The following is a 14,322-nucleotide window of genomic DNA, read 5'->3' as shown; positions in this document are numbered from 1 at the left end:
CAAGTTTAGGGATTTGAGCAGTAATCTCTTCTAGAGGGTAAAACCCTGAATCTTGTTAAGTCAAACTTAGATGATACGTACATACTTCAAGTAATATTTGTTTCGGTACAACCGTTCCAAATTTGTAGAACACCTGACCTGTGACATTAGTGTCCGCAACCAGCAGAGGATCACATCAGTCAGTTGAATATTGCGCTATTATCTCGTTTTCTTATACTATCTCTGGTTTCCTTCTACAAATACTAAAAGTGCAAAATATCCTCAAGGCCTGTTTTGCAACATTGTAGTAACATTTTTCACCTATAAATTCCCATGCACAAGAAAATCAATGGAATTTTGTTCACCTCACCAGTCTGCTGCTGGGAAGCCCCAGCCAAAATATAAAAAACCCTTGGAGTCGTCAAGTTTAAGGCAGTAGAAGAATTTCCCTCACCATCCTTTTGCAAGTATTTCTTGTCCATCACGGGCCATGGCTTCCAAGTCCCAACCCCCAGCAGTAATCCCCCATTACAACAGGAACCTCTTTCCAACTATACCTCTTGTGATTCTTAATACAATATCACGAGCCTTTTTACGGTACCCTCGTACTCCCCAAGGCCTATGTGGAGTACTAGGAGTTTATTATGGAAAAGAAGAGAAAAAAATGAGTCTTTTTACGGTACCCTCGTACTCCCCAAGGCCTATGTGGAGTACCAACTAAATCCAGCCATTAATATTGGAGGGCGTTAGAGACATTTTACAGTTCACGTGGCGGTTTGATTACCCTAATCCAATTAACTTGTGTCTATGGCGCCGCCACAGCGACCAAATCAGCCGCCGCCATCTCAGTTTCTGAGATCCGTCGCCGTTGTTATAGACGAATCTGCCAGCGCTGCTGAAATCAAAATGATCTCCTTTGTTATAAATGAGTCTGCCGGCGTTACTGAAATCAAATGGGCCGCCCCTGTAATTTGCTGATCATAAATTCCCCCATGTCCATATTCAATCAACAGTATTGATTGACGGTAAACTAACGTGATTCAGAAACCGTTGTTGGATCGTTCATGACTTCATGATTTTGTGTTTCTCTTCGCCAAGGGAAGAAGGACCATATGCTGGTGCATGATCGAAGAACTCGCTGGCGCATGATCGAAGGTGCATAAGTTGGAGCATGATCAAAGAACTCGTTGCAGCTGACCGCCGGAATAGCATCATACTAGTCATCAAACTTTGGATCTGAGTCTAGCTCTTGTACATGACGAATATACCCTCATAATTAAGGTACTCCCTGGTATTTGGCTGCAGTACTCCTCGATGCTTATAATGGAGTACCATTTAAGCACGCCCGTTGGATCTGAACAAATGGATGACTCATATTAAACTCAGGGTACTGTAAAAGAACTCGAAAAAAATGGCGAGATCTCAACTGTTTAGAAACTAACATTTTCTATAACCTGCAAAAAGGGCTGCATCAACAACCTTCTCCCTAACCCGGAGATGGAAAATAGGTTGTGAAACTATTGCAGTGTGGGCTTTATAACGAAATTGCCCCTGGGGTTGGCTATAAGTAGCCAATGTGCTGGAGAGTTTCACACACACAGAGCTTAGTGCTAACACAAGTTCATTACTCCCTCTGTTACGGTTTAGACTACCCATAGTGGGAGTAAGGCCCTGTTTGGTTCCAAATAAGTCACCAACTTATAAGTCATAAGTTGCTTCACCCCAAGTTAAAACTTATAAGTCACCCCTTTTTACGTGGGTCCCATCATTTTTATATTAAAAAACAAGGTGGAAAGGTGTGGTCAGGTGATTTATAAGTCAGATGACAACCAAACAAGCGTGACTTATAAGTCACTGATTTTAAGTCAGGTGACTTATTGGAACCAAACAGGCCCTAACATAGATGGTAACATCACACTTATCTAGGCAAAATAGATGATGTGGCATGTAATTAATGAAGAAAGAGAGGCATGTGGTAACATAGCTAGTTACTGTAACATCACACATATCAAGAAAAGATGAGTCTACAACGTAATAAATGAAGTGGTGCATGACACAACACATATGTTACTATCCACTGTGGAGGTAGTAACATAGACTAGTAACATATGCATGTTACTAGTCTAAGTTACTACCCATTATGACTAGTCTAAGGCGTGCTTGGAAATTCTCCGGAATCTAGGTGGTTTCTATTGGTTGTGAGATGGGCTAAAAAATAGCATTCACACTACGCATGCATATAGAAATAGTATATCGGAGTACTAATTAGCTACTAGAAATAAATGCAATGCGTCCTAAACCTTGTCTATTGTGGAAACGCATGCAAATTTAACTGTGTCTTCTAACCTGTGATGGAGGGAGTATATGAGATAAGACACTAATTAATGAAAGAGCTCCCACGGTTTTCTCCCCATACACTGTTTATTGTCCTTATATGCCTGTGCATTGTGCCTATTATCTGTGATTGTCGTATGTGTGATGTGGAATGATGGGATTGTCGATTGATGATTAAACGACTGTGGTTTCACAACATCCAGTGTATTTTTATTCAGGTGTAAGTGTAACCGTGTAAGGCTGTAGTTCTGAAACCAAGACCGGATATCCAAACACTCATTTCCAGACCGAGCCCATTAATTTTATCCGGTTTTGGGTTCAAAACTGGCTTTCCAACTGGGCCCTAAACTTCGGGTAGTTAAACTTTTTCTTTGGAGAAAATAATTGCACAGCAGCTCTCTTATTCTGTTTAACTATATTTATATCTTTAATATTCCTTCCCGCAAAAAAAAAAATCTTTAATATTCCTCTGACCACAAACTATGCTTCCATAATGCTCACCATGTACTCTGATTTTCAACAGGATAAAAAGAAATTTTGGGACGCAGTCGACATGACTATACCTGGGGGCATCACGGTCATTAGTGGCATCAATGAGTGTGTCAATTTGTTTCAGTGGGCCAGATCTGCTATTTCATCTCTTCGCTCCCGATGGAGTGGCACAGAGGAGCAAACGCTTCAGGATGAAGTACTGCACTTGCAGAGTGGCCTACTACGCCTTAGGGATACACTTCCTGCAATGTGCGACCTCATTGATCGAGCAGAGTGGAGGATCCATGAACAGTGCATGGCCAAGCTCCTTCCAAAACTCAGGGATGCAGTGTATGATGCTGATGACCTTCTTGATGAGTTTGGATGGTATGAGCTGAAGGTGGCCGTGGAGGGCAATGCAAGCCAAAGCCCTTTTGTTGACTTCTTTAACAGTGTTATTCAAGGTAGCTTCAACAAAGTGGAAGATATCCAGAAAAGACTGAAAAATCTTTCTAGGCAGCTGGAGGAGATGGGTTTGCGTGAAGAGACACCGCACTTTGATAAATCAGTCAGGCCAGATACTAGCTCTTTGCCCGATGAGACAAAAATATTTGGTCGTGACCTGGAGCTGAAGCAGGTGATAGGATTGCTTGGTGTACCTACAAATATTAGCGGGGCTCATCTCAAACGCAAGAGAGCAAGTACTGTAGTGAGAGGGTCGACAAGTACATCAAGCAACATTAGTAATAAATCAAGAATACCAAGCATTCCTGTTTTGCCAATAGTTGGACTTGGGGGTGTCGGAAAAACCACTTTGGCCCAACATATCTGCAATCATCAACAAGTGAAGTCTTACTTTGACTTGGTAATTTGGATTTGTGTCTCAGATGACTTTGATGTGACAAGGTTAACCAAAGAGGCCGTGCAAGCCTCTTCTGATAATTTGGATTCTCTTCAACGCGCTCTTTCAAAGAATGTGAGGAACAAAAGGTTCTTGATTGTCCTTGATGATATGTGGGATGATGCCTTGAAGGAAAATGGGCTGTGTTGGAAGAGGTTTTGTGCACCTTTGAGAAATGTGATACAGGGAAGTATGATTTTGGTCACCACTAGATCTCCAAAGGTTGCTGATGGAGTGGGGACAATGGAGCCCTTTATATTGGATGGTTTGAAGGATGATGTCTTCTGGAATTTCTTCAAACTATGTGTGTTTGGATCTGAGAGTTCGAACAGTGAACCTGAGCTAGAGCTCATTGGTAGAAGCATACTTCCTAAACTGAAAGGTTCTCCTTTAGCAGCCAAAACTCTTGGTCGCCTGTTAAAAATGAACCTTCATGTAACACACTGGAATAAAATACTAGAAAGTGAATTGTGGGAGTTGAGACAAAATGAGACTGAAATTTTGCCAGCACTTCGGTTGAGCTACATGTATTTACCATTCCATTTGAAGAGATGCTTCTCGTTCTGTGCTGTATACCCTAAAGATCACAAATTTGAGAAGGACTATTTAGCTGAAATTTGGGTAGCAGAAGGCTTGGTTGAACCTCAAGGTGACATTCCGATTCAAGATATTGGCTGCCAGTACTTCGAAGATCTTGTAGAACGTTCCTTCTTTCAGAAAGTTCGTGATACTTACGGAATACATGACTTGCTGTATGACATGGCACAACTAGTTTCGGAGCATGACTGCTTTGTCATTAAAAATATGAGTGACTTCCAGAAAGTTCCTCAGGACGTTCGTCGTCTTTCAATACTCTCTAGCACAAAATTTGACCGTTCCACATTGCTGAGTCTATGCAAGCACACAAAACTCCGTACACTATTTTGCAACAAGTCTTTAAGGAATAAGACTGTAGCTTCTGTTGTAGTTCATTGGTTCAATGAACTTCGGCATATGCGTGTAATCATTTTTTCTGCCATTGAGGAGTTACCAGATAGTGTTGGCAACTTGAAGCATCTCCGGTACCTGAAAATCTCCAGAGCATGTCCTTTCGACAGCCTTCCTTCAGCAATTTGTTGCCTGTATAATTTGCAGATTTTCAGTGCTAGCGAATGCAAGCTAGAAAGCTTGCCCAGTGACTTCAGTAAATTGATCAGCTTACAGAGATTTGAATCAAATGGATTTCAATATGATCAAGACTGTCCACTAAATTTTGATGCAGACAGTGAACGGGGACTACGAATGAGACTGCTAAAGAATGTGACCCAATTTTGTGGAGATTTGGAGATATGCAATCTGAGCATGCGAAGCAAGGATCATGCAGCACAGGTTGAACTAAAGAATAAGCGATATCTTAATGGCCTCACCTTGGGGTGGTCTTTATCCACACAGGGGCACAGTGAGATTGAAGTGCTTCAAGTTCTACAACCTTCCATCAATCTCAAATCTCTGCTCCTGCGGTGTTATCCAGGTGTATCTCTCCCAAACTGGTTTCAGCCACAAAACTTAGCTAATTTAACATCACTATCGTTGCATAACTGTGATGGACTCGAGAGCATATCATTTTCCAGGATCTCACAGCGCATAAACCTAAATGATATGCGTGCGGTGCCAATTGACAACAATAATGACAGTATTGGTACTTTCTTGGCCCTGACAGTCATATCCATTTACATGTGCAAGAATGTATCAAGCCTTGAACAAGTGCTACATCCAGCTTCTGTACCAGCCATCAAGAAAATAACAATTCAATATTGCAATAAGTTAGTATCAGTGCCAACTGAGAGGTTTGAGGACTTGCATTGCCTTGAAGAATTATACGTGAGTGATTGTCCAAATATTTACTCCTATGGTTTGGTGGCGCCCTCCCTCGAGAGGCTCGTGCTGGGTAGTTCTGGGAATCTTGCAGGAAATATAGAATGCTCGTCCCTAGTCTGCCTTTCTTTGTCATGTCACTGCGTGACATCCATCGAACCACAAATGTGGAGTCTTCCAGCTCTACTAGAGTTGAACATTACAGGGTGCAGATCTCTTACATCTATTGGACAACCTGAACCTTTCTTCACTAACATTTCTCGTGGCGGAGGCACCACCAGCGTGATATTCTCATCTCTTACTTCCATAACCATTTATGATTGTGAGAAACTGTCAAATATTGATGACCTTCTAACAGAAGAATATCTACCTGCTATCGAGAGCATTCTTGTTGGACGCTGTGGCAAGTTAATTTCCCTATCCAGTGAAACGTTTGGAAGTTTCCCTTTCCTGAAGGATTTGAAAGTTCATGATTGCCCAAGTATCAACTGGCAAAGTGGATTGGCGCTCCCATCATCCCTCCAAAGACTCTACTTAAGGTCATGTGGGGATATCTCCGCATGGGTTCCCAGTAGCCTAGAGAACCTCGCATCCCTTGTTTCACTGCAGATGATTGAATGTCCACGTGTAGTGTCCATTCCAGGAGAAGTTTGGAGCAGTGATCTCACGTCACTCAAGGAATTGAAGATTGAGGATTGTCCAGACCTTGTGTCAATTGGTGGGGCAAATGCAATTGCAGAAATAAATAATGTGTGTATTTCTGGCTGTCCAAAGATGAAGGAAAATGCTTATGTGATGAGAGGGCGCTTCTAGATCTGATGGGAGAGTCACTCATTCTCTATGGCAGTGGCAGGTATGTTCTAGCGAGTCCATTGCCAGATTTTACTCATATTTTCTTTCACTCTCTAGTTAACTATGAAAACATGCATGAAGCTGCATACGCTGGGCATCTTGTTCATAATAACTGTACGTGTAACCTGTTGCCAACAGTTAATCATTTTTGCTCCAGAGTTTGGTCACCCTTGACTCATTAATCTTTTGGTTCCAAATAATTCAAAAGACAAAATGAGCTTGCAAATAACATAGGCATCCAACTAAATTGGCTTCCAAATAAGCTAGTTCAAAGGATGAAATGTGTGACGAAATATGAAAACCCCCTTTATGCATAAGGTGTTATGCCAATTTCTCCTCATCGCAGCCTGTAGAACCATTTTTTTTCCCGCAGAATTTTTTTGCTCGAACTACTTTACTAATAAATTCTTTCTTTTTATGTTACTTCTTGGGAATCAAGAATCAAATGTCTTGGAAGACCAATCGGAAGAAGAAGCTTTTCGCACAATTCACTCTAGGCCATTGTAAATTCTCTTACAGCGTGTTTGGCAGCTTGAGGAAAAGGCATGGGAATTTTTAAGTGGGAGTTAGCTGAGAGATTCCCGTCCATCATCAATTTCCCTGTCCTCCAATCAAACAAGGGAATTTAAACCCCACGCCCTCCTAATTCCCATTCCCTAAAACACTACTTCCCCCGAAACAAACAGGCTCTTAGTTTACTCCAGGGCTGCTCATTCAACCATTTCTCTGTTTAGGAGTTTTTTTTTTCTTTTTCGAAAAGGGGGGGTACCCCGGCCTCTGCATCAAGAATGATGCATACGGCCCTCTTATTAACCAGAGCAGCAAAGTGTGCATACAAGGTTCCATAGTCTCAAAATCAAACAAAGAAAATGCAGCCCATATCGACACACAGACTAGCCAGAAATAAAATGCCACAACCGGCTGGCTAAAGAAGATAGGAAAACTAATTGCCTATCCTATTACATGACTGCCATCCAAACCGGTTGAAGATAATCCGAGCAGCCATCTCCCATCGGGTAGACCCAGTAACCAAATACTCCCTGGCCTCCATCGGAGTGAGTGACGACCACAAACGGATCAAAGCCGTAGCTCGGAATAGAACCTGCAAAAAATGAATTCGTGGTGTTCTGTTAAAAACCAAATCATTTCTGCACAACCAGATGGTCCACATCAACGCACAAACTCCCACCCGAATATGCCTTGCTAATGCAGAATCAATCCCATTAAGCCAAGTCCCAAATAAAGCGGTAACCGTGGTGGGTGGAGTAATATTAAAGGCAATATGCACCGTTTGCCATAGAACCTTAGCTAGCGGGCAATCAAAAAAGAGATGTTTAATTGTCTCATCTCGATCACAGAAACTACACCTAGTAGGTCCTGTCCAATTACGCTTTATCAAATTGTCCTTTGTGAGAATGACTTGTTTATGCACAAACCACATAAACACTTTTATTTTCAAAGGAACTTTAACATCCCATACCTTTTTGGACGTTGGAATAGAACTTGAGTTAATAACATCAAGATACATTGACCTCACTGTAAATACCCCATTCTTGGTCAACTTCCAGCGTAATACATCAGGTTGGTCAGAGAGTTGGACCTCCATTAGTCTCCTTACTAACTGGAGCCAAACCTCCCAACGATTGCCCACTAACGACTACGTAATAACCACCAGCTCGATCCCAGTTCCCAAGGAAGGTAACAATCTTGTTTCAAAATTACAAAATACTTAGCTGCAGCTTGGAAGTTGCAACTTTTGTTGTGTATATGCATGTGTGTTGCCTGTTTAAACCAAATATTCTCCCCCAAGGGAATTTTTAGATTTTCTGTCTCGCAGCTTAATTTCTTCATCCTTGCAAATAAACTGAATAAATAAAGGGTTTAACGTGGCTATTGTGACCAAAATATTTGGTGAACTGGCCAAGATATTTTTCTTTATATATAAACTCGATGGTTATCACGCCAATTACAGGCGGAGGAAGTTCAACAGTTTTTGTTATGCGCACTGTTGCGTGGCGCTGAACGAGCGGTGCTAGCTACACCTCGTGTCCTAATTTCACTTCGATCTTACACTGACTATCCGGTTTGAGCCAACGAAGACAACGTGGCTTACACGCGCTGCACTAGCTCAGTGGCGACGTAACGCATGCCAATAATCGGTCGCACGATACTGATTTGCAAAGTACGTAAGCACGAGCACTAGTAGTCGTAGACTCGTACTCCAGCAGTCATCGTCGTCGTCGTGGTCATGGCCTCGTGGGTGGCTAAAACAAAATGGGCATCGCTGTCGCTTAACTCGCAGTGGCCAATCCGTGCAAGCCACTAACCCATCGGCGCAGCGAGCTACAAGCAGGAGACGGACCTGGTCAGTTCCTGCGTGAAATTCCCATCGATCGCCGCCGCAACCGTGCGTCATCTATTCTGCCTGGGCAGGCACCATGCAGTCGCGCCGGCGGCACGCCGCCGCCGCGGCCCTCTCCGTCACGGCGCTCCTCGTCTTCATCTGCGTCCAGGCCGGCCTCGTTGCATTCCCTCTGCGCGATACGCGCTCGCGCTCCCTGCTCGTGCCGCCGCGCTGGCTGCCCCTCGGCCTCCGCGCCGTCCGAGCCGAGACAGCCACGCCGGCGGGCGCGGGAACGGAGGCCGTGCTGCTTCCGGGCTGGGAGGTCATCACCCTGGTCCGACGACCCGACGCCGCCAGTGCACCCGTACAAAACGCCACGTGTGTGTTCCGGGGCGGGGCGTCGTCCCCGGCGCGCGCGCTCGGGCCGCTGCCGGCGACCGGCCGCCACGCTTACAGCTGCATCATGCCCGAGCCAACGCGGACTCAGCAACATGACGCGCCGCTCGTGCTCTTCTCCGCCTCCACGGTAGGTAACGCCGACGATGGCGCCTCAGGCCGCTCGCCGGAGATGCTGAAGTGGAGCGACCGCATCGTGTACGAGTCCGTCGTGATCGACGGTGGTGACGTGCTCGTCTTCGCCAAGGGCGTCAACCGACGGAAAAAAGTCAACCGCCCGGCTGCAGACATCCGGTGCCTGTACTACCGTGGCGACGCCGGTAACGCCGTGGCCTCGCTGCCGGCCACCACCTCGGCGCAGCAAGTCTTCCGGTGCCCGCCTCCACCGGCAACGACTCCGGTAGACCGAGAGCTGCGCGTCACGCTTGCCGTGGTCGGAGAGGAGCCCATCCCCTCACTGGCCACCTACGATCCTCCACGGCGCCCCGACTCGTCGCCGGCGACCGGATCAACGCCGTCAGGGAAGAGGCTGATTTGCGCCTGCACCATGGTCCGGGACGTGGCCAAGTTCCTGCGGGAGTGGGTTGTCTACCACGCGGCCGTGGGCGTGGACCGGTTCTACGTCTACGACAACGGGACCGAGGATGACCTGGTGGACCAGGTGCGCCATCTCACCTCGGACGGATTCGAAGTCTTCACTATGACCTGGCCCTGGCCCAAAACTCTAGAGGCCGCGCTGTCACACGGCGCAGCGGTGCATCGAGATTCGTGCGAGTGGATGGTCTTCATCGACGTCGACGAGTTCCTCTTCTCTCCACACTGGGTCCATCCAGAGAACCCTACGAAATCTATGCTCCATTCGATCACAACCGTCGAAAAAGACATTGGACAGGTGTCCATGTGGTGCGCGGATTTTGGCCCCTCGGGCCAGACCGTGCACCCAAAGGAGGGGGTCACCCAGGGCTACACATGCCGAAGGCAGGTCATGGAGCGGCGCAAGTCATTGGTCCGGCTCGACGCAGTGGACCGGTCGCTGACTAACTCGGTCCACTACTTCATGCTTCAACCAGGGTTTCGAAGCAAATGGAGCACGCGAATTCGCGTGAACCACTACAAGTACCAAGCTTGGGACGAGTTCAAGGTGAAATTCCGCCGCCGAGCTTCGACATACACCGTCGATTGGACCGACAAGAAGAACCTCCGTTCCAATGACCGGACCCCGGGTTTAGGGTTTGAGGCAGTCGAGCCGGCTGGTTGGCCGCACAGGTTCTGCGAGGTGAATGACACTTTGCTCCGCGATGTGACTCGCAGATGGTTCGGCCTTGGATTTGGAAATAAGCTGGGTAGGCGACGAATAATCGGTACAACTCCTGGCTCATCATATAATGTATGAAAACATGATCAAGAGACATTGATCTATCTCTCTGGTGTGTACAAAAGCTTCTTATGTACAAATTGTTCATTTCAGCTAGTCCAGATGGACCAGATCATGGAATACATGGCATGTTTTTCAGTGGGCATAAACACAGTGCATTTGGCAACGCAAAAGTGCTGCCATCAGATTGGGTGAGTTGTTAAGGCCGAGTCACTCTTCTCCACCATATCCGGGTCTTCACCGAGGTCTGAGAGTGTTCTTCGGGGCACTGATCCATGGGGTGCCCGCAACGGCGAACCTCCATGGCGCCATGACATGCTCGGGCGATGCATACTCGATTCCGACACGGGGGCCAACCAAAATGTTCTCAGGTTCTGGTGCATCCAGAACTTCCAACCCACCTGAGACAGAAAACAAAATGGTGGATAAATATGCATTGACGACATCTGACAGATTCAGGCAATATTGGAGATAGCTCAGTTTTACCGGGTGTATATAGTGGATGGTTCGACCAGTCGGTGGAAAGCCCCAGAGCTTGACCGACCTGAATAAGAAGGCAAGAACAGTTATGACACAGTGTTATAGGAACAACCATAATAATTCAGAAAACAAAAGCTTTGATGTCGAGCAGTGTACACCTTTCCTGGTCCTGTAAGTAGGATCGGTTTCTCGGTTTGTTGGCCACGACGCTGCTGAATAATTTCCAGTCCTACAGTAATTTCATAGGAAGTAGCAGCATTCAGCTCAAACTAGATGTTACAAAGGAGAAAGGAGTGCTGACAGGGGACAAATTGGCCTTTTTACACAGCCAAAAACATGTGTTGTCAGTTTGCTACAAAAGAACATCATTTATCGTGCAAATATGTAATTTGATTTGTGGAACTGGCATTTGGTATATGATGTTCTACTCCAGCTGTCTAATGTCAAAACTCATTTTGCTTCTTTTCCCAAATTAGGGTATTATGGAATTAGGAAACTTAGGAGGAAAGATGGCTATATCTTCTATGTTCCTCTTGCTCGCATAATTATGTCTCGTAAACTCCCATCTTTTGGCAGTGGGGCGACAAAAGTAAATCTAAACAAATTCTATGTTTCTCACACATGCTTCGAGAAACACACTCTCTGACTCAGATTAGTATAGTTTCTCACATAAGAAGGGTATTTCAGCAATGCTTTGGGTGAAGAAAAAAAAATCAGGAATAAAGAACCAACTCCAGCATTGCCCCTAACATTCAACTAAAGCAACAAATTGCGGTTACAGTATTATCTTCTATAAAAAAAGAGGCGCCTCATGGAATTTCAGTCAAGGTTCAAACCAAATCACCCCAAATCCTTATCTATTTCACTTGTTGTTAGTACATATGTGCATGTAAAAAAGTAATTGCTGGTAGATATCCATGTGCAGTCAGTGAGGAATGCATACCACTAACTGGGGCACACGCTCGGATCAGAACAGCAGCTCCGACGCCCTCTTCGTCGGCAACAACATTGAGCATCATGTGGAGTCCATAGCATAGGTACACATATGCATGCCCTCCTGGTCCAAACTACAACACATGAACGAGGAAAACCTCAGCGGGTCTCAAAGGTCAAAATCCTCCCTATTACCATTTCACAAGATCAACAATGACAGGAAGCACTGGCCTTACCACAGGAGCAGTTCTCGCCGTGATGCCGAACCGGCCATGGCACGCGGAATCGTTTGGCCTGTAAGCCTCCACCTGAAACCAAGATGAGCAATAGATCAAAAATCGACACAAGTTGATACTACTCTGCTAAGTTTGAGAAGAAATAAGGTATGCTCATGCCACCAAACTAGAATTACACAACAAGATGCTACTGGCACATTTCAATCAAAATGTGCTCCAGTTATTGCAACATTGTTAACTTTGATCCAGCAAGATGCGGCATTTGTCAAGTACAAGCACCTCTCCACGCCAAAAAGAAAAGAAAAGATTGCGAGCACCTCGGTGATGCGGAGGACGACTTGGTCGCGGCGCAGGAGCTTGCCGAGGAGGCGGGGGGCGAGGTCGAGCGCATCCACCTCGAAGAACTCGCGAGGCAGAGCCATACCTGCGGCAGACTGCGGGGACACCGCCGGCGGTGAGAGGGGTGACGGCGTGGCCCTGGCCGCCACCAACGCCCGCGCAGCCTCGGCCTCTCCGGCGGCGAAGTCAGCGGCGAGGAGGCGGCTGCGGGGCCGCTGTTTCTTCCTGGGGGAGGATCGCTTGAAGCTCGGGGGCGTGGCCGCGCCTGGGGTGGTCATCGGCGGTGGCCCTCCGGCGGCCGGCGGCGAGCGGCGGCGTGGGGGTTTGAGTTGGGGAACGGGGGGGTGGGGCTGGACGGCTGGGATGGAACGGAGGGGCTTCATCGACGTCAACTGTGATGCCGCACAGCTCAGGCATTCCCGGTTTGAGATGGTCAAGAAATTTTATTTTATTTTTGAGCTAGAGATGGTCAAGACTTGAAAAAGAAAAGATTGGAGGAGCCTCTAGTTGTTTTGTATTTTTCGTCTTGGCGCCGGTTGTTCGTTTTCATTCCAAAGCAATTGTCAACTCACAAAAGGACAATCAATGTCAAAGGTTTAAGTTGTGGATTATGCTTTTTCTTGGCTCACTCTACCTAATTGTAGTTGGATTTATTCTATTGGTATATGTTTATTTTGCATATATAGGCTAGTACATCAATAATTCTAGGGGGTGACATCTTAAGCTGTTGGGATTGTACCTTCTAAAAAGAAGGATTGGATAGGCGATTCTGTTGTTATACCTGCGTTTGAGGTAAGTTGGATAATGACACTGAAGCTGGATAACGACATCGGAGTATTAGTAAGGGAAAAGAAAGCATAGTCATCTCTCTTTTTTTTGTCGGCGGTTTGGCAGCAGTGTCTCCTGATCTATGATTGTGTCGATAACCCCCAAGGTTGATGGTGGCAGCTTGAAGTGGAAGATGTTGCGTCCATCTACTCATCCTCACTAGTACCCCCTTTTCGACCATCATTTCTCCTTCATCCATCATGCTTTATCAATCTTTGTTGCAAATCACAACCAACACCATGTTCCCCCTCCTCATATAAAAAGCTATTTCGCATTCTTTATCTCAATAGTAATTACTTCGTTCTACAATAAACCAAATGTTAACACACGAAAAGACACATAATTTCAGTGAGGCTACATCAAAATTTATATGAATGTTAACTCACAAGTAGATATACAAAGTCTCGTGGTTAGTAGGGACTAGAATAGAGGTTGGACTATAATTTGTACGAATGAAGCCTACTAAATATTTTTTGCTAATAGTTTGCATTCGCTTCTATCTGAATGAGTAGACTTTATTGAACTTCATTTGCGTCTTAACTCGTCACTTTGTCAGTCGTGTGGTTAGCTATGATCGAGTGAGGTCTGTTTTAAACATTTAACTCACGTGGCTCGTAGAAATCGACCCCTAACATCTCAATCCCTAAAATCATTATGTAGTACTCACGGATCTCGGTCATTCTTCAACCCCGGATGTTCTTCCGTATGAATTAAAGATTTAAAACAAACTTCACTCGCTATCGTCTCTAGAGGAATTCGTGATAGTTGAGTAATTGTATACATGGCTACCTGCTTTTGACGGGAGTAGGACGGCGACATTAGATTTGGAGTATGAAGAAGGGCAGAGGAAACGCAGCCATCAATCAAAACGTGTGACCACCAAGGTGGAAGACGAAATCTGAGCCGTCCATCAGGAAGATCCCACTGTTTTTTTCTTTTTGTTTGTTGACCTCCAAAGAGGGGAACATTTTCGAAGCTTTGTCCCGTAGATATAAAGGCG

General features: G+C 45.6%; 3 protein-coding genes across 3 annotated transcripts; 2 read left to right on the top strand and 1 right to left on the bottom strand.

The window, feature by feature from the left end:
• Window positions 1-786: 786 nt before the first annotated feature.
• On the top strand, window positions 787-6,352 carry LOC123129692 (putative disease resistance protein RGA4). Its single transcript, XM_044549757.1, has 4 exons — window positions 787-945; window positions 2,837-3,501; window positions 3,550-5,281; window positions 5,348-6,352. Exons 1-4 carry the CDS (start codon window positions 787-789, stop codon window positions 6,350-6,352), a joined length of 3,561 nt encoding a protein of 1,186 aa, XP_044405692.1.
• Window positions 6,353-8,644: 2,292 nt separating this feature from the next.
• Window positions 8,645-10,602, top strand: LOC123128496 (glycosyltransferase family 92 protein RCOM_0530710-like). The gene has a single exon (XM_044548521.1). The coding sequence runs from the start codon at window positions 8,830-8,832 to the stop codon at window positions 10,522-10,524; it is 1,695 nt and encodes a 564-aa protein (XP_044404456.1). The 5' UTR covers window positions 8,645-8,829; the 3' UTR covers window positions 10,525-10,602.
• On the bottom strand, window positions 10,549-12,922 carry LOC123128497 (DNA-3-methyladenine glycosylase). The gene is made up of 6 exons (XM_044548522.1): window positions 12,473-12,922; window positions 12,156-12,227; window positions 11,930-12,053; window positions 11,145-11,215; window positions 10,993-11,050; window positions 10,549-10,907 (listed from the first exon to the last, which is right to left on the bottom strand). The coding sequence occupies exons 1-6, from the start codon at window positions 12,875-12,877 to the stop codon at window positions 10,744-10,746; spliced, it is 894 nt and encodes a 297-aa protein (XP_044404457.1). The 5' UTR covers window positions 12,878-12,922; the 3' UTR covers window positions 10,549-10,743.
• Window positions 12,923-14,322: the final 1,400 nt, after the last annotated feature.

The sequence above is a fragment of the Triticum aestivum genome, chromosome 6A (assembly GCF_018294505.1).
Source record: "Triticum aestivum cultivar Chinese Spring chromosome 6A, IWGSC CS RefSeq v2.1, whole genome shotgun sequence".
In the NCBI taxonomy this organism is placed as follows: domain Eukaryota; kingdom Viridiplantae; phylum Streptophyta; class Magnoliopsida; order Poales; family Poaceae; genus Triticum; species Triticum aestivum.
The sequence above is the reverse complement of the archived record's forward strand: the minus strand, read 5'-3'. Positions and strand labels throughout refer to the sequence as shown.

Coding starts and splice junctions, on each gene's coding strand:
- LOC123128496 (XM_044548521.1), top strand. CDS start 8,830: ATGCAGTCGCGCCGGCGGCACGCCGCCGCCGCGGCCCTCTCCGTCACG.
- LOC123129692 (XM_044549757.1), top strand. CDS start 787: ATGGCGCCGCCACAGCGACCAAATCAGCCGCCGCCATCTCAGTTTCTG. Junction 946..2,836: donor AAATCAAATGGGCCGCCCCT/GTAATTTGCTGA, acceptor GATTTTCAACAG/GATAAAAAGAAATTTTGGGA. Junction 3,502..3,549: donor GCAAGTACTGTAGTGAGAGG/GTCGACAAGTAC, acceptor AAGAATACCAAG/CATTCCTGTTTTGCCAATAG.
- LOC123128497 (XM_044548522.1), bottom strand. CDS start 12,877: ATGAAGCCCCTCCGTTCCATCCCAGCCGTCCAGCCCCACCCCCCCGTT. Junction 11,216..11,929: donor AGCGTGTGCCCCAGTTAGTG/GTATGCATTCCT, acceptor AAATTACTGTAG/GACTGGAAATTATTCAGCAG. Junction 11,051..11,144: donor TACTTACAGGACCAGGAAAG/GTGTACACTGCT, acceptor CTTCTTATTCAG/GTCGGTCAAGCTCTGGGGCT.